General features: G+C 49.8%; 1 protein-coding gene across 2 annotated transcripts; it reads right to left on the bottom strand.

Moving 5' to 3' along the window:
• Window positions 1–631: 631 nt before the first annotated feature.
• Acvrl1 (activin A receptor type II-like 1) lies at window positions 632–19,679 on the bottom strand. 2 transcript variants are annotated; one of them, XM_013018859.1, is made up of 11 exons: window positions 19,656–19,679; window positions 19,217–19,404; window positions 12,741–12,809; window positions 11,772–12,023; window positions 11,367–11,575; window positions 11,077–11,176; window positions 10,175–10,321; window positions 9,606–9,881; window positions 8,249–8,446; window positions 3,431–3,561; window positions 632–1,448 (listed from the first exon to the last, which is right to left on the bottom strand). In XM_013018859.1, exons 3-11 carry the CDS (start codon window positions 12,802–12,804, stop codon window positions 1,314–1,316), a joined length of 1,512 nt encoding a protein of 503 aa, XP_012874313.1. In that variant the 5' UTR covers window positions 12,805–12,809; window positions 19,217–19,404; window positions 19,656–19,679; the 3' UTR covers window positions 632–1,313. The 2 variants fall into 2 exon arrangements, with proteins under 2 accessions (XP_012874313.1, XP_012874312.1); XM_013018858.1 differs by lacking the exon at window positions 19,656–19,679 and adding an exon at window positions 19,509–19,556.
• Between the last annotated feature and the right edge of the window lie 5,384 nt (window positions 19,680–25,063).

The raw sequence follows: 25,063 nt of genomic DNA on the forward strand, positions 1-25,063 counted from the left end.
ACTAGGCTTGTCTGTAGCCAGAACCCCATCTTTCTCCTCCAGCTCTGCCCCTAACCAACTCGCTTGGGCTTACCCACTCAACTCAGAGTCACCTGCTCCTTACATGGGCTTATACTCTTGAATTTTCCAAACACTAGACTTTCTTTCTGTGTGTTTCTCTAGGGCCATCAACTTCTGAGATACATGCTCTGAGGACTGGCCTAGGATGTAGGTCTGGGCATGGCCAGTTGGGGAGCAAGAATCTGGGTGTTGGAGGCTTATGTATGTGTGCATGCACATGTGTGACCCTACTGGAGCTTGAACTCAGAGCCTTGTACTCTCACGCTTTTTTTTTTCTACTCAAGACTGATGCACTATCACTTAAGTCACAGCTCTACTTCTGGCTTTTCTGCTGGTTATTTGGGAATAAGTCTCATAGACCTTTCTGCTGGCCTAGATTCACACCTCAATCCTAATCCTCAGATCTCAGCCTTCTGAGTAGCTAGGATTGTAGGTGTGAGCCACAGCTCCTCACTGCCAAATTTCTTTTGAGCCTTGGAGTCTCCAGAGGAAGCAGTCTTCAGCCCTGGGACAGGGAACAAAGCCTCAGAAGGGGCAGAGGGCACAGAGCTGGATGATGTCAGCATGGCTGAATGCAAGAAGTGGAGCTTTATTCCGCCCCCCTCCCCCACACTAACAGTCCTCATTTTCAAATTGCCAAGGGTCAGGGCAATAGGAACAGATGAGATTGGTGAACTTAGCTGGCACATAAGTTGGCACTCAAGGAAAATCAGAGCTGGTGAAGATTCAAAGAAGTTAAGTCCAAATCTTCCAGTATGTCTATGGAAAACCAAGATGTGACAGAGCCAAGCCCTATGTATCTGGGGAATGGTGCAGAGGCTGAGGTCTGGCTAGGTGGCATGTTCATGCTGGCAGCTCTCGTGGGGCAGCAGGGTTGACTGAGGGCAGGGATGTTGCAGGACTAAGCTCTGGACCTGTGATTCCCTGGCTTGGCTACCCTGACTTTGGAACTGGTGCTACATCCTTCCCAGGGAGTGGTGCGGTACACCCCACTGGCATAAGGGGCTGGGGGGAGAAAACAGGCGTCAGGGAGACAGCCACTTTGAGCAGGCCAAACAGTGCGGGGATCAGATTTCAGCCCAGCTGTATTTTTGGCTGAATGGGGGGGGGGGAAGGGGGAGGCCAAGTTGGGCAGGCACAGCTGCCCCATGGGGAGGCAATCCCACCCTATTAAATACCCTCACACTACCTCCATCCAGATGACTTCCCCCTCTACCCCCCACCACAGAAAGAAAGAGTCCAGTGCCCCAGGACTAGGGGATCACTTTGGGCTTCTCTGGATTGAGGGTGAGTTTCTGTAGGGTCTTCTTGATGCGCAGTGCGGTGAGGCGGGCAGAAGGGTTGGGGTACCAGCATTCCCGCATCATCTGAGCCAGGCCACAGAGAACCTAGGGGTTTGGAGAGAGGCAGAGAGGAAGTAGGGACATAGGTCAGGAAAGAGAAATGAGGCAGAGAAGTGGATGGCCCAAGAAGACAGATGCAAGCAGAAGGATGGGAGAAACAAAACAAAACAATACAGGAAGAGGGAAATGAGGGTGTTGGACAGGAGTTTGTGAGGAAAGGCAAATGGTGAGAGTGAGGATGGAGAGGCCAGGAAAGGATGAGGAGAGGAAGAGACATGGAAGCAGAAGGGAATGGGTAGAGACAGGAAGAAGAGAGAACAAGGAGCATTCAGTCTCATTCCCTCAGGCTTCCTGAGTGAACAACACCTATGCCACCAGGACCCCCAGGGAAGGGCAGCTCTGCTAGCTTGGGCTTCTGCATTCCCAGCTGAGACCCTCCCGCACAGAGCATGACTAGGCCTAGTGGGCAATGGAGGGATGAGTGGTGGGCACTGTTCTAAAAATACATGTGGGGCTGGTAACATGGCACAGTGGTAGAGTGCTTACCTAGCATGCATGAAACCCTGGGTTTGATTCCTCAGTGCCACATAGACAGAAAAAAAAAAAAAGCTCAAGTGGTAGTGTGCTAGCCTCGAGCAAAAGAAGCTCAGAGACAGTGTCCAGGCCCTGAGTTCAAGCCCAAGACTGGCAAAAAATAAAAAATTGTCCAGGTAAGAACTTAGCCTAGGGGCTGGGAAGGTGGCTCAGTGGTAGAGCGCTTGCCTTGCATGCCTGAGGCCCTGGGTTCGATTCCTCAGCAACACATAAGCAAAAAGAAAAAAAGCCGGAAGTGGTGCTGTGGCGCAAGTGGTAGAGCACTAGCCTTGAGCTGAAGAGCTGAGGGACAGTGCCCAGGCCCAGAGCTCAGGCCCCACGACCTGACCAAAAAAAAAAGACTCCAGCCTAGGAAGCTTGGTGAGCCCAGAATGAGCCAGTCCATCCCTTCTAGTCCCTAAAAGTGAGTGTGTGTGTGTGTGTGTGTGGACATGCACGCGCATGTACACACACAAGATGCACAGGAATGCATGCATCCATTGGTTTGGTTTTGTTTTGCTTTGCTTTGCTTTGTATTGTTCTGGTAATAGTGCCTTGTGCTCTCGCTTGGCATGTTTGATCAAGGCTGGAACTCTAACACTTGAACTATAACTCTTGAGGCTTCTTCTCATGGATTTTTCTGGCTTTGAACTATGATTCTCAGATCTTAGCTTCCTGAGTAGTTTGCGGTTACAAGTATGAGCCATTGGTACCCAACGGCATCCATGTGGGTTTTTTTTTAATGAATATGTATGTTGTATAGAAATGGATGTGTCTGTTTGCATAGATATGTGTGCATTTATTAATTCTTTCAGTAAATATTCATTGGGCATTTACAGAATGTAGGCACTATTGTAGGTAACAGGGATGGAAGATGAGCAGAAGCTGGGTGTTGGTGACTCAAGCCTGTAATCTTAGCTACTCACCAGGCTATGAGCTGAGGATTGAGGTTTGAAACCAACCCCATCAGACAAATCTGATAGACTCAAATCTCCACTTACCCACCAAAAAGCCAGAAGTGGAACTGTGGCTCAAGTAATAGAGGGCCCAGCCTTGAGCAAAAATGCTCAGGGACAGCACCCAAGCATACCTGCGTGCACACGTGCATGCACACACACAGAGAATAGACTTGGGGCTAGCAATCTAACATATATGTGTATGTGTAGACATGAATGTCTTTGTATGTTAAATTTTTTGAGGGAGGAAAAAAAACAAAATTCTGTAACTCTATAGCAGAAAATGCACCAGAGATTTTCCACAGGTAAATTAAGAGGAGGGTTCTGAAAATCTCACATTGAATAAGGTCTTGGATAGAAAGCCACAGGCCAAGAATTCAGGAATACACCGAAGACCTCTTGAAGAAGCAGAGACACTAGTTCCTGATCCCAGAAACCCAAACTGTGAGCCTCAATCCACCCTGTGCCATCCCAGCCCCAGCTCCACAGAGGCCTTACCGGGTCTGCAGCTAGCCGGTTGGGGATGGTAGGAGTCTGCTGGTCAATACACACCACCTTCTTCATGTCCTCGAAGCTGGGGTCATTGGGCACCACATCATAGAAGGGTGGCCTATAGTCCTCTACAAGACCTGAGGATTGGGGCGGGGTGGGGGAATATAAGCCGTTGAGCTCAGGAGGCAAAATGGCTCCTAGAGAACAGCTTTGTCGAGCCTCTGTTCCAGGAGCCAAGAAGCAAGTTGCCTGGCTATGCTGCCCTGAGAGGGATACTGTAAGATAATGAATGTATTCATAACTAGTAACAACTATTAACATATTTATAACTAATAATGATTACAGTCTTTATTTACTTTTTGCCAGTCATGGTGCTTGAACTCAGGGCCTGGGCACTGTCCCTGAGCTGTTTTTGCTCAAGGCTAGCACTCTACCACTTGAGCCACTTCCAGACCACTTCCAGCTTTTCCTGTTTATGTGGTACTGAGGAATTAAACCCATGGCTTCATGCATGCTAGGCAAGCATTCTACCACTCAGTCACATTCCTAGCCCATGATTAGGGTCTTTTTTTTTTATTGTAAAGATACTGTACAGAGGGCTCACAGTTACATGAGTAATGATTACAGTCTTTTTTTTTTTAATTTTTTTGGGGGGTCTGAACTCTGGGCCTGGGCGCTGTCCCTCAGCTCTTCAGCTCTAGGCTAGCGCTCTACCACTTGAACCACAGTGCCATTTCTGGCTTTGTTCTTTTTGCTTATGTGGTTCTGAGGAATCAAACCCAGGGCCTCAGGCATGCAAGGCAAGCACTCTACCACTGAGCCACCTTCCCAGCCCTGATTACAGTCTTGGTTTTATACTTCCCATGTGCCAGGCATTGTACCAGATGCGAGCCCTGTTATAGGAGCTATCTTGCTAGTGATTTTGACATCAGTATAAGAGGGGCATCATTAATATCTCCATGCTATTGATAAAGAAACTGAGGGGCTGGGAAGGTGGCTCAGTGGTAGAGCGCTTGCCTTGCATGCCTAAGGCCCTGGGTTCGATTCCTCAGCACCACATAAGCAAAAAGAAAAAAGCTGGAAGTGGTGCTGCAGCTCAAGCGGTAGAGCGCTAGCCTTGAGCTGAAGAGCTGAGGGAGAGCGCCCAGGCCCAGAGTTCAGGCCCCACGACCGGACCCAAAAAACAAAAAAAAAAGAAACTGAGGCTCAGAAAAGTAGGGCCCAAGTTTACACAGCCAGATTCAAATGCACTTGTTAGATTGTTAAACTAAATCTTGTCCCAGTCTTTCATCAATTGCCTTGTATCTAGGGCAGGATGCTGATGCCCACCTAATGATAACAGCACCCACTATTTACTGAGCTTTTACTATGTGCCAGGTACTGTCCTAAGTACTCTGCATTAAATCCTTACAACATCCCTAAGGACTTAGTAGTTCCCCCTTTACAGCCAAGAAATTAAGGTTAGAAATTTAGTGATAGAACTGCCAGGTGCTGGTTGGTAGCTCATACCTATAATCCTAGCTACTCAGGAGGCTGAGATCTGAGGGTGTTGGTTTGAAGCAAGCCCAGGCAGGAAAGTCTGTGAGACTCTTATCTTCAATTAACCACCGGAAAACTGGAAATAGAGCTGTGGCTCAAATGGTAGAGCACTAGCCTTGAGCAAAAAAAGCTCAGGAACAGTACACAGGCCCTATGACTAACAACAACAACAACAACAACAAAAATCTCTCCTAAAAGAAAGGATTTTTACCTTGGCCCAGATAATGTCCACCCACTGTCAGGTAAGACTGGGGTCTCCACGGATCCCATCCTACCCCACTCTATCCCCAGTGCACTGGCCTTCGGAGCTTTCCGAACACCGTGGGGCTGACGGGGTTGCAATCAGCCTCATGCCCCATCCTGCTTCTAGGCCTGGCCTTGGCCACACAGGCTACTCAGTGGAGCCTTCTCCAGCTGTTCTCCCCATGGCGAGCTTCCAGGCCGCCCCTGTGCCGCTCACGCCTTAATCAGTGTTGCACAGAGGCCTGAGTGTGTCTAATGAGCCTTTAATCAGCGCCCGGGCTGACACCAGATTACAGTGTTTATAATGCGCCTGGAATCTGTGTGCAGCTAGCGGAGCTTGCCCTCCTCAGCCCAGGAGTCAGAGGCAGCCTTCCCAGCCTTGCCTTTCCTGCCGGTAGCCTGGTCTTGGCTCCGTCCAGGTGTCCTTTCTCCACACTCTAGCCTCTTACCCCACTTGGCAGTTTACACACCAGAATTAGAGTCCCTTAAGGGATTTCCAGAGGAGCAGGGCACAGTGGCTCAAGCCTATAATCCTAGATATTTGGGGGAGGCAGAGGGTGAGAATCACAGTTCAGGGCCAGCTAGGATTAAAAATAAAGAAGTTCAAGAGATTTCATCTTAACCAACTTCTGGGTTAGGACTGTATATGCTGTTTTCTCAGCTATAGAAGAAGCACAATGACTGCACAGTGTGTCATGTGCCTGTTGTTCCCAGAGACACAGGTAAGCCTAAGTGGGAGGATCCTAGCCCAGGCAGGCCCAGGCATAAGGCAAAACCCAACCTTGAAAAACAGTCAAGGCACACTGGGCACCAGTGACTCACACCTGTAACTCTAGTTACTCAGGAGGTTGAGATTTGAAGATGGTGTTTCAAAGCCAGTTGGGATACAAAAACATATGAGACTATTTATAATTAATCACCAAAAAGCCAGATGTAGAGCTATGGTTCAAGTGGTAGAGTACTATCCTTGAACAAAAAAGATCAAGGGCCTAGGTCCTGAGTTCAAGTTCCAGGACTAGCCAAAAAGAACAAAAAGCAAAATGAGGCTGGAGGTATGGCTGAAGTAGTAGAGCACCTGTGTAGCAAAAAAAAAGAAAGAGAGAGAGGGAAGGAAGGAAGGAATGAAGGAAAGAAGGAAGGAAGGAAGGAAGGAAGGAGAAAAAGAAGAGAAGAAAAAGACAACTCTGGGCTGGGAAGGTGGCTCAGTGGTAGAGCGCTTGCCTTGCATGCCTGAGGCCCTGGGTTCGATTCCTCAGCACCACATAAGCAAAAAAAAAGCCAGAAGTGGCGCTGTGGCTCAAGTGGTAGAGCGCTAGCCTTGAGCTGAAGAGCTGAGGGACAGCACCCAGGCCCAGAGTTCAGGCTCCACAACCGGACCCAAAAAAAAAAAAAAAGACAACTCCCCCAGAGGGACCAGACTGTCAAGTCAATGACCTTGAGGACAATTGAAGTCCCAAGGACTGACTTCTAGGAATGTTTTTAGCAATGAGAATATTTCTGAGCAGAGACAAGTCATGTCCTGAGAATTTTCCCCAATCTGTAGGACTCCTAGCAGCCCCTGGCCGTGGCTGGCCTCCACACAGGCTGACAATGCTCCCATCAGTCCAGATGACCTCACATCTCCCATCCAACCAGGGCTAAAAGAGCACCGACCACAGGGCTGCCTAGGGCAGATGTCTTTGCCAGTCTCCCCAAATCAGAGCTGTGCCTCACACCACCATGGCAATCCACAGCATAATGAAGCTGCAGTCTTCAGGCAGCACAGGTACTGTGATGGGCTGAGGAAATCAGGGACCACAGACATTTAAGTGCCACTGTGATGAGTACTGGCCCCAGAATCAGATCACCCACTCTCAGACACCAATGAAGCCTCTAGCCAGCTATGATTCCATGCCTCAGAATGGGGACATTGCTATACAATGGGGACATTACTGTATTAGGCACTCATTACAATAATGGTCACTAATATTTATCTCTAGATAGTTCTGAATACTTCTGTTGGATTAGCTCAACAACTATAAGCTATTTAGGTTGCTTTTCTGGTTTTGTTTGTTTGTTTATAGTACTGAGGTTTGAACTCAGGGCCTTGTGCTTGCTAGGCAGGTGCCCTTCCATTTGTGCCACACTGCCTTTTTTGTTTTTATTTTTCAGAGAACATCTCTCATTTTTGCCTGAGGTGGACATGATCTTTCTATCATTGCTTTCCAAAATAACTGGGATTGAACCACACTTGGCTTATTGATTGAGATGAAGGTCTTGCTTACTTTGGGGCCTCAAATCACCATCCTTCCAATCTTTGCTTTCCAAGCAGCTATAATTACAATCATGCATCAGCATGCCTGGCTAGCAGATATTCTTAATTATCATTTTACAAATGAAGAAACTAAGGCACAAGGAGGTCAAATAACCTGCTCAGTCATTATATACTTGGAATTGAATCTAAACACTCTGATTCCAATCCTTTAACCACTAAGCAATACCCCCCCCCTCATCCAAAATGGGAGATTTAAAGAAGATAGTATGTGGAGAGAATATAGCATGCTACATATTTAGGCTCAACACATGTCAGATAATATTTCAGATTTTACAGCCACATTCAGACACATGCTCCTTAAAAGGTCACTTAGGCTGAATGCTGGTAGCTCACACCTGTAATCCTAGCTACTTGGGAGGCTGAGGTCTGAGGGTTGTGATTCAAAGCCAGCCCGGGCATGAGATTCTGATGTCTAGTTAACTACCAAAAAAAAAACAAACTGGAAGTGGGGCTGAGGTTTAAGTGGTAGTGCACTAGTCTTGAGCAAAAAAGCTCAGGGTCAGTGCCTAGGCCCTAAGTTCAAGCCCCAGGACTAGCGCACACACGCACACACACACACACACACACACACACGGCCACTTGGCTGACTCAGCCAGTGGGTGACAGTGAAGAATACTAGGAGTCATAGCTTCAAACCCCTCAGGCCATGGACAGCAGCGACTGCAGGAAGCCCCCATCTCTACCGGCCTCCTTCCCCTTCTCCCACGCTGAGCATGGTAGCCTCTCACCATTGATGATGGTCCTCCGGGTGATCTCCCACAGCACCAGGCCAAAGGCCCAGACATCAGTCCATTTGTAGGACTCAAAGCAGTCAGTGCGAATCTGCTCATCCAGCACCTCGGGCGCCATGTACCGCTTGGTGCCCACTCTCGGGTTGTTGCCGATGTCCAGGTAATCGCTACCCTGGGAGTGTATCACAGCCAGGCCTACAGGTAGAAGATTTGTCACTGTAGCCACTCAGTCTGGCCCACACAGAACTATTTCCAGAGGCAGGGGGCCCAGGAGGCAGGAGACAGACATAGGGGAGCCGACAGAGAGACCTGTCCTAAGATTGGCTGGAAGGCAGTAGCCAGAGGGAGAACACCTATTCCAGTTACCCTTCTCTTGTATAGACCCAAGAACCCACTGAGATGTGAATAGGCAAGGCTGGCTTTATGATGTCCATTTCACAGAGAAGAACCATGAAGTCAGTGCTGGAGAATGGGCTGGGGGATGCTGGGGAGGATGTGCCCAAATGAAGCTAGGATGAGGTTCTTGGACTCCTGGGTCTCTTCCTGCCTGGAGCTAGTGTGAGTGGTGGAGACTCTGGTCTTGAAAAGGGAGTTAAGCGAGTCACTGGTGGTTCATGCCTGTAAGCCTAGCTACTCAGAAGGTTGAGGTCTGAGGATTGTGGCTCAAAGCCAACCCAGGCAGGAAAGCAGGAAAACTGTGAGACTCTTATCTCCAATTAACCACCAGAAAACCGGAAGTGGTGCTGTGATTCAAGTGGTAAAGCACTTGCCTTGAGCTGAAGAGCTAAGGGGCAGTACCCAGACCCAGAGTTCAAGCCCCACAAGTGACAAAAAAAGAAGAAAACAAAAAAAGGGGGGGGGAGTTAAGTGGGAGTTAAGTGGTCCCTACCTGTAATCCTAGCTACTCAGGAGGCTGAGATCTGAGAATCATTATTCAAGCAAGATGGACAAAAAAAGTCCGTGAGACTCTTATCTCCAATTAACCACCAAAAAGCTAGAGTGGTAGAGTACCAGCCATGAGCAAAAAAAGCCAAGGGAGTGTATAAGGTCCTGAATTCAAGCCTCAGTACCAGCACACACACACGCACACACACACATACACACATATACACAAACACATATGCACACACACATGTACACATGCACGCACACAGGGGGATTTAAGACAACTTTAGGACTCTTGTGAAAGAGAAATGAGACAACAGATTTCTCCAAGTTTTCAAGTACTAGTCATAGTCTCAGCTCACCAAAACAGGCAAAGAATCCCAGAGTACAAACTCTGTCCACCTGCCCAGGGTCCTCCTCGCCCTGTCTCACCTCCTTCTCCCTCTTCCACCCCACTTTGCACACCCACCTAGGTCAGCGATACAGCACTGCAGGTTGCTCTTGACTAGCACATTGCGGCTCTTGAGGTCACGATGGGCGATGGCCGGTTTGCCCTGCGTGCCAAAGATCTCCATGTGCAGATGTGCCAAGCCACAGGCAGCAGACACAGCCAGCCTCAAGGCCAGCTGGGGTTCCAGGGTCTGTCTCTGTAGAAAGTCATAGAGGGAGCCATGCTCGTGGTAGTGAGTGATGAGCCATAGCTGTGTGCTGGAGTTGCGTGAGGTCATGTCGGAGGCGATGAAGCCTGTGTGTGAAAGAAGGATCAGGTGACTGAACCAAAGGACTGGGGAAAAGGGAGGCTGGACTGGTCAGGGTCCAAGGTAGGACCTTAGCACCAGTAGCCAAAGCTGGAGCTTGGTTAGGGATTCATTTCATTCTGATCAGGGAGCAGAGTTACTGGAGCCAGAAGTTAAGCTGAAGGAGGGCCGGGAGACTTTGGATTAAGTCAAAGTTGAGAAGTGTGTGGACTCCAGCCCAAGAGCAGGAGATGGAAGCTCCAAGTAGGGGCAGTCCCCCCTCTATTCCCCCCACCCTTGCCTAGGATGTTGTCATGTCTGAGCAGCACCGTGTTGTAGATCTCTGTCTCCCGGAACCATGACTGTTCATCTCTGGAGGAGAAGATCTTGACTGCCACACTCTCGCCATGCCACAAGCCCCGCCACACCTCTCCATAGCGCCCCTTTCCTGGTTCAATGGCCAGAGGAGAAAGTGAGAATCACACACAGCTCTGGAAGTACCTTCTCCCCCATCCAGATGCTATGCCAATCCTACCTACAGAACCTTTAACTTTATGCATATCTTTATTTTTTTTGGTGTCAGTCCTGGGGCTTGAACTCAGGGCCTGGGCTCTGCCCCTGAGCTTTTGTGTTAAAGGCTAATGCTCTACCACTTGAGCCACAGCTTTTTTGGTAGTTTAGTAGATATAAGAGTCTCAAAGAGGGCTGGGAAAGTGGCTCAGTGGTGAAGTCCTTGCCTCGCATGCATGAGGCCCCGGGTTAGATTCCTCAGCACCACATAAGCAAAAAGAAAAAAAAAGCTGGAAGTGGCGCTGTGGCTCAAGTGGTAGAATGCTAGCCTTGAGCTGAAGAGCTGAGGGATAATGCCCAGGCCCAGAGTTCAGGGCCTACAACCAGACCAAAAAAAAAAAAAAAAAGAGTCTCAAAGACTTTCCTGCCCTAGCTGGCTTTGAACTATGATCCTCAGATCTCAGCCTCCTGAGCACTAGGATTACAGGCATGAGTCACTGGTGCCAGGTTCCCATACTATGTTTTGCTCTTGCAAAAAGACTTATACCCTGGTCCATCTCTTACTCACTGCCGCAGAATTCCCATTCTCACCCTTCTCTTTCTCTTTGACTCTGGATGCCAAGATTTCCCTTACTCCTCCATGCTTAGAGAAACTCTTTGTCCCTGCTCCCCAAGCCCAAACCCTCCACTCACCCACACACTCCACCAGAGCAACCTGGCGCGCCACTGTCCTCTGCACCAGGAAGGGAAGCCCTGAGCCACTGCCTGTGGTGCAGTCACTGTCCAGGAAGTCCTGGAAATACCAAGAAGCCACTCAGAAGCTATTCCCACCACACAGCCCCCTTCTGGCCTCAATCAGGTCACTACATGCTCCTCACAGGACCAGTTCTCTGACAACCCTAATTTCTGAGTGGACCCCCACCCCCACCTGACTCTGTAGCTCCTATCTGCCCACACCTCCATCCTGGGTCCCAGGATCATACCCCCAGCATGCTGTCCCCCTGCTCAGATGCCTTCAGGATGAGGCTCGACTCGCCCAGGTCGCTGCGTAGACCCCGCTGTTTCTCTCGCCTTCGCCGGATATGCCACACTCCCAGAGCACCCAAAGCCACCAGGACCAGTAAGGCCAGTACAGGACCCAGGATCAGAGGCAGCTGGCTTATTCCTGGCTCCTTCGTAGGAGGTTGAGTAGCTGGGGGAGGGGGACACTAAGTCCCAGCTTCCACTAGGCCAGCTCCTCTGCACTGGGCCAGATCACTGTGCCAGTCCAGTGGTAGCCTCCTGCCCTTGCCCCCTTCCTCCCTGTTATGAGGCAGAGGAGAAGACAGCAGGGGAGGGAGGGTAGGGTCTGAGAAGATGGGGAAGGGCTGGCAGGCCACCAGACTTACCCTTGAGCACCAGGGACACGTTGTGGTTACAGAGGGGACTGTCACAGCAGTAATGATTGACGAACTCAGTGGGGTGCCCCCTGCAGAGCTCCTGGTTCTGGCTCCCACAGCCCCGATATTCTTGGGGGTCCTTGTCCTGCTCCCTAACCAGCACCACTGTACACCAGCTGCCCAGGCAGGTAGGCTCCCTGCAGTATGGGCTCTTACACGTGCAGTTCACCAGCGGGCGCCGAGAAGGCTTCATGGAGTCACCTGAGAGACACACTGCAAGCTCAGCCATGCTGGGCACAGCTTTCCAAAAGTAAGGTCCACATCCATTCCCGTCTCAACATCCCCTCCCTTCTGGTCCCTCAAACAAACCCTTGGAGGCCTTTGATCCCTTACTTCCATCCCCTGACCATCCTTCCTCAGGGCCTTACCTCAATGGGGGCAGCGGAGATTGAGAAGCTAGCTTTTCCCCCTGTCTGTCCTGACACCCAACCTCCAGGCCCCTGAAGCCTCTCCAAGACTCTCCTTGCTAACACTCCCCACCCCAACCTGTAGGAACCCACCCTGGAGTAGGATAAAGCTCTAGCCTTCAGGATTATATTAAGAAGACAGCAAAAGCTGTCAGGATGTGGAGATCTGAGGCTCAAAAGAAGTCGGTGAGACTTATCTCCAATTAACCAACAAAAGTGGAGCTGTGGCTCAAGTGGTAGAGTGCCAGCCTTGAATGAAAAAGTTAAAGGTATATGAGTTTAAGCCCTTTCTCTCTCTCTCTCTGTCACACACACACACACACACACACACACACACACACAAAACAAAGAGAGTTGGGACAGCTGGAAGTTTAGTCTAATTGAATCTTTCTATCCCCACCCTCCAGCCACTCCTAACCGCTCTGCAGCACCTCAGATTCAACCCCAGCAAGAGCTGAGTTGTGCCCAAATAGCCTTTCTCCATCCAGGCCCAGGTTCCTCCCATACTCACTCTGAGTCAGGCCCAAGGCCATCAACAGCATCAGAAGACTCCTCCCGGGGAGGCCCAAGGTCATGGTCCCTGGAGAGAGGAGAGTGAGAGGAGGGGAGATGTGACAGCTGTGCTCTCTCCTACCAGAAGGAAATTACTGGAAGGTTTGAGGGGGGGAGGAGGCAGAGGCCACCTCCCCAATCCTACGTCTGGTTTTGGGGCGGGGCCTGCAAGGGAAGTCCTGGTTCACTTCCCCATGGAAACCATCCTGTTAGGGGTGAAGGGTGGAAAGCCATGTTTCAGTGACTGAGAACTGGAAAGAACCCCAGATCTGCACAGTCTGCTGCTGAGCTTAGACTGGAGCAGGCTGGGAGGGTTGCAAGGAGAATCTCTTCTAGCAGCTCCCCTCTCTCAGCCTCCACCTTTGCCCACCCTTTCCCAGAACAACCCCTTCCTCCCCCATCCCTAGGCCCTGGCAGCCTCAAACATAAACAGGCTCCTGTCTTCACTTCCTGCCATTCAGGGTCCCGCCAAGTTGGGAACAGGAATCAAGATTGTTTAGATTGGGGTCTGGATAGAATAGGCAGGAGTCACGCAGAGCAGGGAATTAACGGGCATGTTGTCAGGGCAGGCCGGGGCAGCCACAGGGCCTGGAGGACCCACTTTGGGTTCGAAGAACTACCTGACACAGCCAGAGAGGAGCCCTGGGAAGTCAAAGGACAATTCCTGATGTTAGAGAAAGGATTAAGGCTCACAAGAAGGGAAGCTTGTCCAGGGTCAGGCAGGACTCCATTGCAAGAATAGGAGTCCAACCCAGGTGTCCAGATTCCCCATTCAGGGCTCCTCCCTGTCTCCTCAGGTCTGAGCCTGCAGGATTGTCACCAACATGGAAAGGCTTAGCAATTCTATGTCATGCCAACTGTAAAGGGACCTCTGCCAACCTCACCAGAGACAAAGGTGCCCTCCAGAGCCATTCCCTGACCCCTTCTTGTCCTTTTGTGCTGAGAAAGAGTTGGGGTATGTGGGCCAGTGATGCAGGAGGGGACGTGAAATACACTTGCACACATGGTGGGCCAGGGTTAGACTTTTCCAGAAGTGTCCTAGAGACTGTTAAAAGGAATCATTCTGGTCTATGATAGTCTCCATCTGGTCTATGAGAGTCTCCAACTGAGGACCCAAGTAGACTTGTGAATTAGAAGCCACCCCAATCCCACTCTTCATTTCTCACAGCTTTAGAAGCAGAAAATGTGGGCTGAGGCTGCAGCATCAAGGACTTTCTGATGAGCAGAGTGGGGAGTCATGTGTGTAGGGATTGGACCCCAAGAGAAAAAAAGTTTTATTTCTGGCCTAATACAGGTAAGGCTGGTAGGTTGCTGGGCACCTGTAATACTAGTGATTTAGGAGGATTGAAGTTCCTGGATAGGAAAGTCCTTGAGACTCTTATTTCCAATTAACCAGCAAAAAGCAGAAAGGTGAGCTAAGTCACCTAAGTGATAGAGCACCAGCCTTAAGCCAAAAAGCAAAGAGACAGCACTCAGGCCCTGAATTTAAGCCCCAGTATACACACACACACACACACACACACACACACACACACACAAAGTGAGGCTGGTAAGGATGTGCATATAGCCAGGTTACAAAGGGTCCATAGTCTCAGATTGGTACCAAATGAAAATCCAAGGAGCTGGGGCTTTGTGGGCAGAATGGCTGAGGGTAGGGCGGTAAGAGGGTTTCATGGGCCTCTCTGGCTGATGGCAGCTCTAGCCTTCCTGTCTGGGCTTTCTCTGGCCCAGAGGCCTGGCCTGGAGAGGAAGCAGAGCCCTGGGCTGCAGCATTGTCCCTGGCCTCTGCCTGATCTCCTGCCTCATTCTTCTGGGCAACCAGTGAGAACTCTGGCAATTACTTTGCAGTGGGCCAGGCAGAATGTTCCAGATAAGCTTGCTCACTAAAATGTGGTCAAACAGTCACTCTTGGCAGTCATCACTTGCCCAGAAAGCAGCTAAGAAGAGGGTATGGGGCAGGAAGTGGCTAAAACCAGAGACCTCTGGCATTCTTCTAGGTCCTTCTATCCAAGCTTGCATTTCCCTCCCCGTCTCCTGGCCACCTGTTTGCCTTCTCTATTACACAGATGCACAGCTTGTGGTCTCACCCCTAACTCCAGATCCCCATCCAGTCTATCTGGAGACCAGCAAAACAAAACATGCTTTTGTAAACTGTTCTCCATGAAAGTCTGGGCAGTTTGTGCAGGCACTCGGTGGTAAGTAACACATCCTACACAGAGCTGTGCCTGGCTCCTGAGCTGTCATTCTGCTGTTCAATGCCCTGCTGGGTGAGTGGACATGGGCTGCAGAGAGAAGGGATTCTAGATCTTACTCTGTGTCCATCTTCTGGGGGAGCAAGAACAAACAAGGCTAAGTACAAGGCCAAGGACTTAGTGACATTGTAGGGTGAGTGTGGGGATGAGATCTTTGATCTGGACACTAGAAGTACAGGGAAAGGACAGTAACATTGCAGAAAGTCATATATGATCTAATCCTTGGAGTGTGATGGAGTACAATTGGGATGTCCAGTTCTTGTGTGTGTGTGTGTGTGTGTGTGTTTGCTGGTCCTGGGGCTCAAATTCATGGTCTGGGTGCTGTCCCTGAGCTTTTTTATTCAAGGATAGCTCTCTACCACTTGAGACACAGTTCTACTTTTGGCTTTTCTAGTAGTTAATTGGAGATAAGAGTCTTTCAGACTTTCTTGCCCAGGCTGGCTTCAAACTGTGATCCTCAGAGCTCAGTCTCTTGAGTAGCTAGGATGACAGGTACAAGCCACTGATGCCATGTCAGGATATCCAGCTCTTAAACATGCTCCCAATAAAGCTAAATGCAGGAGTGGATCTGGGTTCTTTTTTATTTTTTATTTTTGTCAGTCATGGGGCTTGAACTCTGGGCCTGGACACTGTCCCTGAGCTCTTCAGCTCAAGGCGAGCGTTCTACCACTTGAGCCACAGTGCCACTTCCATGAATCTGGGTTCTTACCAAGCCAGATTCAGAGCCGACTGCATACAGTTCACACTGCATTTGATTGCCTCACAAACAAACTTGTATGGCCTTCTACTATCTTTTGGCTTCTTAGCAAAGCTGCATGGAATATCTCCTGCAGACTGAAGTATCAGTGTTACTGGCCAGAAATCACAAATGTTAAGATAATTCCAAACATTAGCTTAACACTGTGAAATAACAGTAATACTTCACTGGTTGTAAGTACTAGTTACATGCCAAGTACTGAACTTGAATGGTTTATTGCATTTAATCCTTACAATCCCATAGGGAAACTGGGGCTCAGGATAACACATCACATACCCATAATCATTAAATGTGCCTTAACCAACTTAGATTGCTGTTTATAAATCCTTTCCTGTTAGCTGGGAGCTAGTGGCTCACACCTGTAATCCTAGCTACTCAGGAGGCTAAGATTTGAGGATTGTAGTTCAAAGCCAGCCAGGGTAGGAATATACATGAGACCTATCTCCAATAAATTACTCAGACAAAACTGGAAATGGTGCTGTGGCTCAAGTGATAGAGTGCTAGCCTTGAGCAAAATGAAGCTCAAGGACAGCACCCAAGTTCTAAGTTCAAGCCACAGGACTGTCATCAAAAGAGAGAGGGCCAGGAATGTGGCTTAGTGGGTAGAGTGCTTTCCTAGCATGCATGAAGCCACATAAACATAAAAAGCCAGAAGTGGTGCTTTGGCTCAAGTGTTGGAGTGCTAGCCTAAGCAAAAGAAGCTCAGGAACAGTGCTCAGGTCCTGAGTTCAAGCCCCAGGACTGGGGCACGGGTGGGGGGGTGAAGGAGGGGAAATTAACAACAATAGTAAGAAAATACAGTATTTTTAACAACCTGCTTTTTTTTAAAGTCTTTTTTCTTTTCTGTCAGTCATGGGACTTGAATTCAGGGCCTGGGCACTGTCCCTGAGCTTTTTTGCTCTACCATTTTGAGCCACAGTGCCACTTCCTGTTTTCTGGTGGTTAACTGTCTCACAGACTTTCCTGCCTGGGCTGGCTTCAAACAGTGATCCTCAGATCTCAGCCTCCTGAGTAGCTAGGATTACAGGTGTGAGCCACCAGTGCTCAGCTTCGGGCTTTGCTTTTCTCTCCTTCCTTCCTTTCTTCCTTCCTTCCTTTCTTTCTTTCTTTCTTTCTTCCTTCCTTCCTTCCTTCCTGTCTCTCCCTCCCTCCCTCCCTCTCTCTCTCTCTCTCTCTCTTTCTTTCTCCTTCCTTCCTTCCGTTCTTTTTCCTTTTTAGGTCCTGTGGATTGAACCCAGGCCTTACATTTGCTAGGCAGGCACTCTTCTGAAATCCCTAGCCTTTTTGTTAGTGTTTTGTTTTTTAGATTGAGTCTCACTAATTTTGCTTGCAACGGCTTTGAACTCCCATCCTCCTGCCTCTTGAGTAGCTGGGATTATAGGCATGAACCACCATGACTGTAATCCCAATCATTATAAGGCTACTTGAACAGAAGCCCTACAACAACCTCCATAGTCAATTTGAAAATCATAACGCTAATGAGTGACTCATGGGCAGGCGGGCAGCACAGCGTGCACACACTGGACCCAGGGATAATTCACATCTGAGGTGGGCAGAGAAGGATGACACAAGGTTTCAACACACAGTTCAGGACTGTGCACAATGTAGAATTTGCAAATTGGTCATTTCTGGAAGTTTCCATTTAATATTTTCACACTACAGCTGATTGCAGATAACCAAACTCTGAGAAAACAAAACTGCAGATAAGGAGGGACTACTCTATAATAGAGAGATGAGAGTGTAGGCTCTGGATCATGTAGACCTGGGTTCAAATCCACTCTCAACCACTTGTATCTATCAGAATTGAAGTAAGTTACTTAAAATTTCTAGGTGTAGGCTTCCCCTCATAGGTACAATGGGAATAATAATAGTGTTTATTTCATAGGTATAATGTAATAAAGGTATTTAGCAGAATACTAAATGGTATACAATAAGCCCTTAATAAATGTTATTAAAACCCCAACCATGCTATTGACACCACCTAAGGAACTCTGGACAAGTTATTCAGGTCGGAACCTGTCTCTTCTTCTGGAGGCTAGGCATAATAACCCTTCATTTGCTAGACTGCAGCCAGGATTACATGAGACAAAAATGTCTGGAAGTGTCTATGTAGTAAGTACTCAAAACAAAAATGTAGCTGTTTTTTGGTGGGGGGTGGTATCCTGGAGCTTGAACTCAGGGCCTGGGTGTAGTTCCTTAGCTTTTTTTTTGCTCAGTGTTGGGTCTTACCACTTGAGCTACTACACTGCTACTTCCTGCTTTTTTGGTAGTTAATTGGAGAGAAGGGTGTCACAGACTTGTCTGCCCGGGCTGGCTTTGAACTCAAATCCTCAAATCTCAGCCTCCTTTTGTAGTTAGGATTATAGGCTTGAGCCAAGGGCTCCTGGAAAATCTAGGTGTTTTGTTGTTGTTTTTGTGTTGTCATTATTGCTGTTGTTGGTGTGGGGCTTGAACTCTAGGCTTGGGCCCTGCCCCTCAGCTCTTCAGTTCAAGGCCAGGGCTCTACCACTTGAGCCACAGTGCCACTCCCTGTTTTCTGGTCGTTAATTGGAGATAAGAGTCTCATAGCCTTTCCTGCCCTGGCTGGCTTTGAACCATGGATCTTCAGATCTCAGCCTCCTGAGTAGCTAGGATTACAAGAGTGACCCACCAGCACCTGGCTAATTTTTTTTTTTTTTAATTCAGTGACACAGAAGCCAGGTGAGAGGCCAGATGAAAACTCAGAAGCTGCTCTGGCCTGGAGGGTACAACCTTTCCTTGGAAAATAAGACAGGACACAGTCAGCTCAGGAGCTTCAAAGGCTTCAGCCTCCTGGGAATCCCCTGGAATCCCCTTTGTCCTAGGTCCTGAAGGAAAGCTGTGACAGGGGACTTTGTGAGGCCATGCAGGGCTAGGCTGAGTGGGGATTGTGAGATGACATTGGCACCTGGGAAAAGTGGGCTCCAAGCGAAAGCCAACAATGTGAAATGTGGGTGGACACTCACACCTGTGCTCTCCCTCCCTCTCTCCCTCCCTCCCTCCCTCCCTCTCTCTCTCTCTCTCTCTCTCTCTCTCTCTCACACACACACACACACACACACACACACACGACCCTGTAGGTCACAGGAGCAGCGGAGCTAGAATCCTGAGTGGAGAGAGGTTGTGAGAGCCCCCTTACTCCCCTCTCCCCCCCCTACTCCCCACTCCTCCCCTTACTCCCCTCTCCCCCCCCACCCCCCTTCGCCCCAGCTCCTGCGCGTGCGCGCTCACACCTAATAGGAGCAAAGGTTTTGGATTCCCAGTGGAGGAATTCGCCCGGCTCCTCCCAGTCTCAGGTGTGCGCTGACAGCCACGGGACGGCTGGGACAGCTGGGACAGCTGGCTCTGCCCGAAGTAAGGGGGCCTTAGGGCGGGGGCCAGGCCTCCCTCCCTCCGACTTCGACTCACCTTTGGGCGCGGGCAGGACCGGAGTGTGCCGCGGGCGGGGCCTCCCCTCCGCAGGGGTGTCCGTGGTCGTTGTAAGAGCGCGGGGCTGGGGGTCCGGGGTCCGGGGTCCGGGGTCCGGGGCTGGGATCGGGGCTGGAGCCGGGGAGGGGCTCGCTCTGCGCGCTAGCGCGGCGGGCGGCCTCCCAGGACTGGGAAGGGGACGGAGCAAAAATGTTTCTTATTCCAGCGTCTTCCTGCCTGGCCCAGCTCCACCACTCCCTCCTAATAAACCGTTTCCTATTGCCCAGCTCACCCACAGGCCGCCCGATCGCCCCTCGCTGGGCCTCAGGACCCAGGCCTCTCCAGTGTGGTTTCCAGACCCCCCCGCCCCCCCTCCAGGACAGTCATCCCCAGGCCCCCTGCCCCGGCCTCCCACATCCTCCTTCCCAAGGGGGCGGACCTTGGTGGACTTGCGCCATGGGTCCCTTGGGTCCTGGCGGGAGCCCTGGGGGCCAGAGCCGAGTTGCTGGAGTCTGGAGGCCCAGAGGGGCGTAGCTCCCCCCTGCAGGAGCTGATGGGCCCTAGGGGAAGCAGGGGACCGAGGGAAGGGCACACGCAGGGGTGGCCTGGGTAGATCCTTACCCCACTGTCACTGGGGGGTTGTTAGTCTAGGAGGTTCAGAGCAGCAAGGATAGAGTTTGGGGCTGGAAGGTTCCAACAAAATGTTGGCTCCACTCTTAAATACTTCCCACTCGGCTTAAATTCTTCTAGCCTCCTCCCTCTGGCCTCTTTATGCATCCATTCCCTCGCCTCTTTTCGAAGGCTGCCCCATGGCGCTCAGCCCATGGCTAAAGAGGTCAAGATAGGGTGGTTCCTGTGTCAGGGGTGAGGATGGTCTGAGTTTCCAGGCTCAGTGTAGCCCCCGGGACAGGTCAGGTCGCCCTCTCCTTCAGGGGTGGCCAGAAATGGAAGGAGGGCTGAGAGCAGCCTTGGAATTTCTTTCCAAAAAGGGCCCCTCACATGGGGCTTTAGAAAAGGGGGAACAGAGTCTCCAAGGCAGTTGGAGGGAAGAAGAGTAGCTTCAACTTTATGAGAAAATTAACTCTTCCTCCTGATGCTCCAGCACACCCTGGGATTGTACGAACACCCTGCCTCACTTGGCCGAACTTGAGTTTTATTCTTAGCCTTCTGGTTATCCACACAGACTGAAGTCAGACCACTCCTGGGACTCCAGGCTAGTTACTAACCTTAGACAGGTGATGCCTCCCTCTGGCTGCAGGTCCCTCCCCTCTGTTAGATGAGCATAGTACACAAATTCCACAGCTAAGGACATAGTGCTCATCTGAGCGCACAGCAAAGATGCTGCATGCTGAGGAGACACAAAATGGGCCCTTGATAAAGGCGTTTGTTGATTAAGTTAATATGAAAAGGCTGGGAGTCGCTGGGGGCCAGTGGCTCACACCTATAAACCTAGCTATGCAGGAGGTTGCTATCTAAGGATCCTAGTTCAAAGTCAGCCTGGGCAAGAAAGTACATGAGACTTTTTTTTTAATCCAGGACTGGAACTGAGGGCCTGGGTGCTATCCTTGAGCTCTTCTGCTCAAGGATTGTGCTCTACCACTTTGAGACATTTTTCTGGTGGTTAATTGGAGATAAGAGTCTAATGGACTTTCCTTCCCTAGGCTGGCTTTGGACCTCGGTCCTCAGATCTCAGCCTTTTGAGTAGTTAGGATTACAGGTATGAGCCACCAGTGCCCCCTTATAAGACTCTTATCTCTAATTAATTACCACAAAAGTGGAAGTGGAACTGTGGCTTAAGTGGTAGAAGGCTAGACTTGAACAAAAAATGCTCAGAGGCAGCACCCAGGTTCTGAGTTCAATCCCCAGTACTGGCAAACATACACAGACACACAGACACAGACACACACACACACACAGAGACACACACACAGACACACACACGGGCTGGAGTAGAAGTGGCCTTGGTGCCCAGTTGAAAGAGTGAACCTCTTAAGATATCTTGCTCTTATGAGAGGATTCCAGAAGATGGTCCCAGGACATTCCACCTCACCCTATGACAGTTGAGTGGCTCGTGGAGACAATGGCCAGAGGCTCAGACAGGTATAAATTGTTGACTGACCTCATTTCCTCCACTGAAACCCTCCCCACCCCCACCCACAGCTGCTTCACAGCTTGTAAGCGTCATGAATTCCCAGAAGCCTATACAACCAAATTTCAGTGTCCGGACCGACCATGTCCTGCAGGCAATAGGAAGTCCTATGGGATTACAGTATCTGCTCATTCAGATGATAGCCGCTACTTTGGCACTCTATTAGTGCATAATGGGGGTGTGGCTACACGCCATCTTTCACACCCACTCTTCCCCCTGCTTGCTATGGCTTCTTGCCAATCTCTCTGGCCCCAAGTCCATGGATTTCTGTCCTGGGAAGTGGGAGTGAGAGCCCTGGGCCAGGATCCCATAGGATCTCCACAGTGTGAATTCATTGCCTGGCTCCTGGGGAAGGCAGCTATGAGAGACTCTGGAGTTAGTCAAGAGCTTGAGAGTCTCTGAAGAGAGTCAGTGGGGATAGGAGGCTTTCTGTGGGCAGCTTTGAGAAGCAGATTAAAAGTAGAGGAAAGCGGGGCACGCTTGTAATCCTAGCTACTTAGGAGGCGGAGATCAGAGGAACCTGGTTCCAAGCCAGCTAAATCCAAGACACTCATCTCCAATTATCTAGCAAATTGCTGGACATGGAAGTGATAGAGCACTATCCTTGAGCAGAAAAAAAAAAAGTGAAGCAAAATTACAAGTCCCTGAGATCAAGCCCCAGTACAAGAACAAGAAAAAAAAAAGGAGAGGAGGAAGAGAAGACCTGGTAGAAGATGGTGCTATTCATCAGTGTTAGGCTATCCCCACCTTACCAACCACAAAACCCTCTTGACCCTGACTGGTGCTTTTTTTTTTTTTGATGGTCCTGGGGCTTGAACTCAAGGCCTGAGTGCTGTCCCTGGGCTTCTTTTTACTCAAAGCTAGCATTCTTCCACAGTGCCACTTCCAGCTTTTTCTCAGTATTTTATTTGGATAAGAGCCTCACAGACTTCCCTGCCCAGGCTGGCTTTGAACTGAGATCCTCAGATCTCAGCCTCCAGAGTAGCTGGGATTACAGGCGTGAGCCACCAGCACCAGATTTGACTGGTGCTTTTGAGAACATTTGCAAGCCCCAGGCTTTCCACAAGCACACAGAGAGCCTTGGGGAGTAGTCAGAGGAAAGTCAGAGAGTTGGAGAGAGCTCTGGGGCCTCAAACCAATGAGGACATAGAAAAGGAATTACACACGGTGTCCAAGTCTACAAGAATAAATTGCTCACAGGGACCAGCTGTTCCCTATATTCAGTGTGGACAGAATGAGAGGAAACAGGCCAAGGAACTCTGATTTAGATTTAGATACACAGAAGGATTTCCCAGCAGTGCTTGAAGCAGAGATCTGAAGGTTCTGGGGAGAACAGGGGTAAAATTCCAAGGAGATCAGCCTCTACTGGTGGCAGGAGACATGAAGTCCAACATGGAGGTAAGACAATGCACACCTTGACCTTAAGTTCAAGTATCACTTTTTTTTCTCACCTTCAGTTGTGGGGCTTCAACTCAGAGTCTGGACACTGGACCTAAGCTTGTTTGCTCAAGGCTAATGCTCTACCACTTTGAGCCACAGCACCACTTCCAGTTTTTGAGTGGTTAACTGGAGATAAGAGTCTCACTGGGGGGGGCAGGGGGTGTTGGGAAAGTGGCTCAGTGGTTTAGAATGCTTGCCTTGCATGCATAAGACTCTAGGTTCGATTCCTCAGCACCACATAAGCAGAAAAAGCCGGAAGTAGCTCTGTGGCTCAACTGGTAGAGCGCTAGCCTTGAGCTGAATTGCTGAGGGACAGCGCCTGGGCCCAGAGTTCAGGCCCCGTGACTGACAAAAAAAAAAAAAAAAAAGAATCTCACGGGGACTTGTTTCTATCCAGGCTGGCTTTGAACTGTGATCCTCAGATCTCAGCCTCCTGAGTAGCTAGGATTATAGATGTGAGCCACCAGTGCCCAGCTTCAAGTATCATCCTTGAGACGAGGACTTGACTTGGCATATCAAAGGTGTGAAATCAAGACAGATGTTCAGAGCCCCAGACGTGGCTTCTTCTCTGTGGTTGCCATGTTGAAACTCCTCACGATCCCACTGGACAAGCAAATTGATATTGCATAAGAAAGAGTGATGCTTCTAGATACTTTGAAGTATTTTGTGTCACTTTCAAAACAGTAGCAACTTCCTTTCAAAGGACACCTAACTTTAATGATGCTTGATCAAAGGGCTCAGAATTTTGTATATGTGTATGTGCCAGTACTGGGGGCTTGAACTCAGGGCCTGGGCATTCTGTACCTCAGCTTTTTTTGCTCAAGGCTGTCACTCTAACCTTGCACCACAGCTCCACTTCTGGCTTTTGGGAGGTTACATTGGAAATAAGAGTTTCACAGACTTTCCTGACTAGTATGGGTTCAAGCCTTGATCCTCAGATCTCAGTCTCCTGAGTGGATAGGATTATAGGCATATAATTTTTGTTTTGTACTAGGCCCTATAAATTATGTAGCTAAGGGGGAAAAGCCAAGGAGGAAAAGTAGTACCCAGAGAGCTGAGCTTTGCTCCATGTAAATTATAAAAAGAGGGCTCAGGTAGGGCTCAAGGGCTCAGCGCTTACCTAGCATGAGCAAGACCCTTGGTTTGATCCCCAGCAACACACACACACACACACACACACACACACACAAGATTTTTCAAATGCAAAAGACACGAAAGGACTCTCTTTAGGGGAGAAGTGGGGCAGATCCATCTATTCAACACAGGACAGATTCTCAGAATGATAGACTGAATGGAGTCTAAGTTTTTTTCTAGGGCAAAAAGGACAGAAAATGACCTTCCAGGTGTCCCTAACTCAGAGCTGAAGGCACCACAGAATCCTGAAAAGAGCAGTAACTGGGAGTCATGGCTCTCGGTTCCAGGTCTGGATTGCTTCGCTTTCCTCCTCCTCTGTACACCTAGATTGAGGTGAGTCTCCCAGGGTCCATTCCAGAGATGTGATCTTCTTTGGCTCTAAGATTCAGTAAACTACCTGCTTCCAGGCTCTGTCACGACAGCTCAGGTCAGAAGGCAGTTTGGGCCAGGTGCTGCTGGTTTATGCCTGTAAACCTAACTTCTTAGGCAAATGAGATTTGAGGATCATGGTTTGAAGCCGTCAGGGCAAGAAAGTCTGTAAGAATCTCACCTCCAATTAACCACCAGAAAACTGGAAGTGGAGCTATGGCTCAAAGTGGTAGAGTGTTAGCCTTGAGCAAAAGAGCTCAGGGACAGTGCCCAGGCCCTGACTTCAAGCCCCATGACCAACAACAACAACAACAACAACAAAAGGCAGTTTAGTGCCTAGGCCTGGAAGCCAGAGTGCAGCCCGACTCCTCAGGAAGAGGCTGTCAAACACCAGCCAGATTCCCAGACTTGAAGCCGCCTAGTCATCTTCCTCTTCCTCATTGCTCTTCCATAGCTGGTGCTCTGCCCCACTCTGCAGGGGTTTGTCCACTCCCTGCCCACCCTGAACTGGAGATGACTCATCTCAGGATGCAACTTGGGGAGGAAGGGATGGCAGCTGAGGGCAGGAGGGCGGGGCTGAGAAGGCCTCTATGGGATGCCACGGTCAGTGGGGGCGGGGGGGGGGGGGGGGAAGGCATGAAGCCCAGTCCCTGTTGGGAAGCCAGTCAAGACCTATCTCCTTGGATCTCCCTATGCTACATGCTTTCTGGAGCCCCAAACTCTCACTACTAAACCGGTCGGACTACTGAAGAAGA

This window comes from Dipodomys ordii, unplaced genomic scaffold (assembly GCF_000151885.1).
Source record: "Dipodomys ordii isolate 6190 unplaced genomic scaffold, Dord_2.0 Scaffold42, whole genome shotgun sequence".
Taxonomy (NCBI): Eukaryota; Metazoa; Chordata; class Mammalia; order Rodentia; family Heteromyidae; genus Dipodomys; species Dipodomys ordii.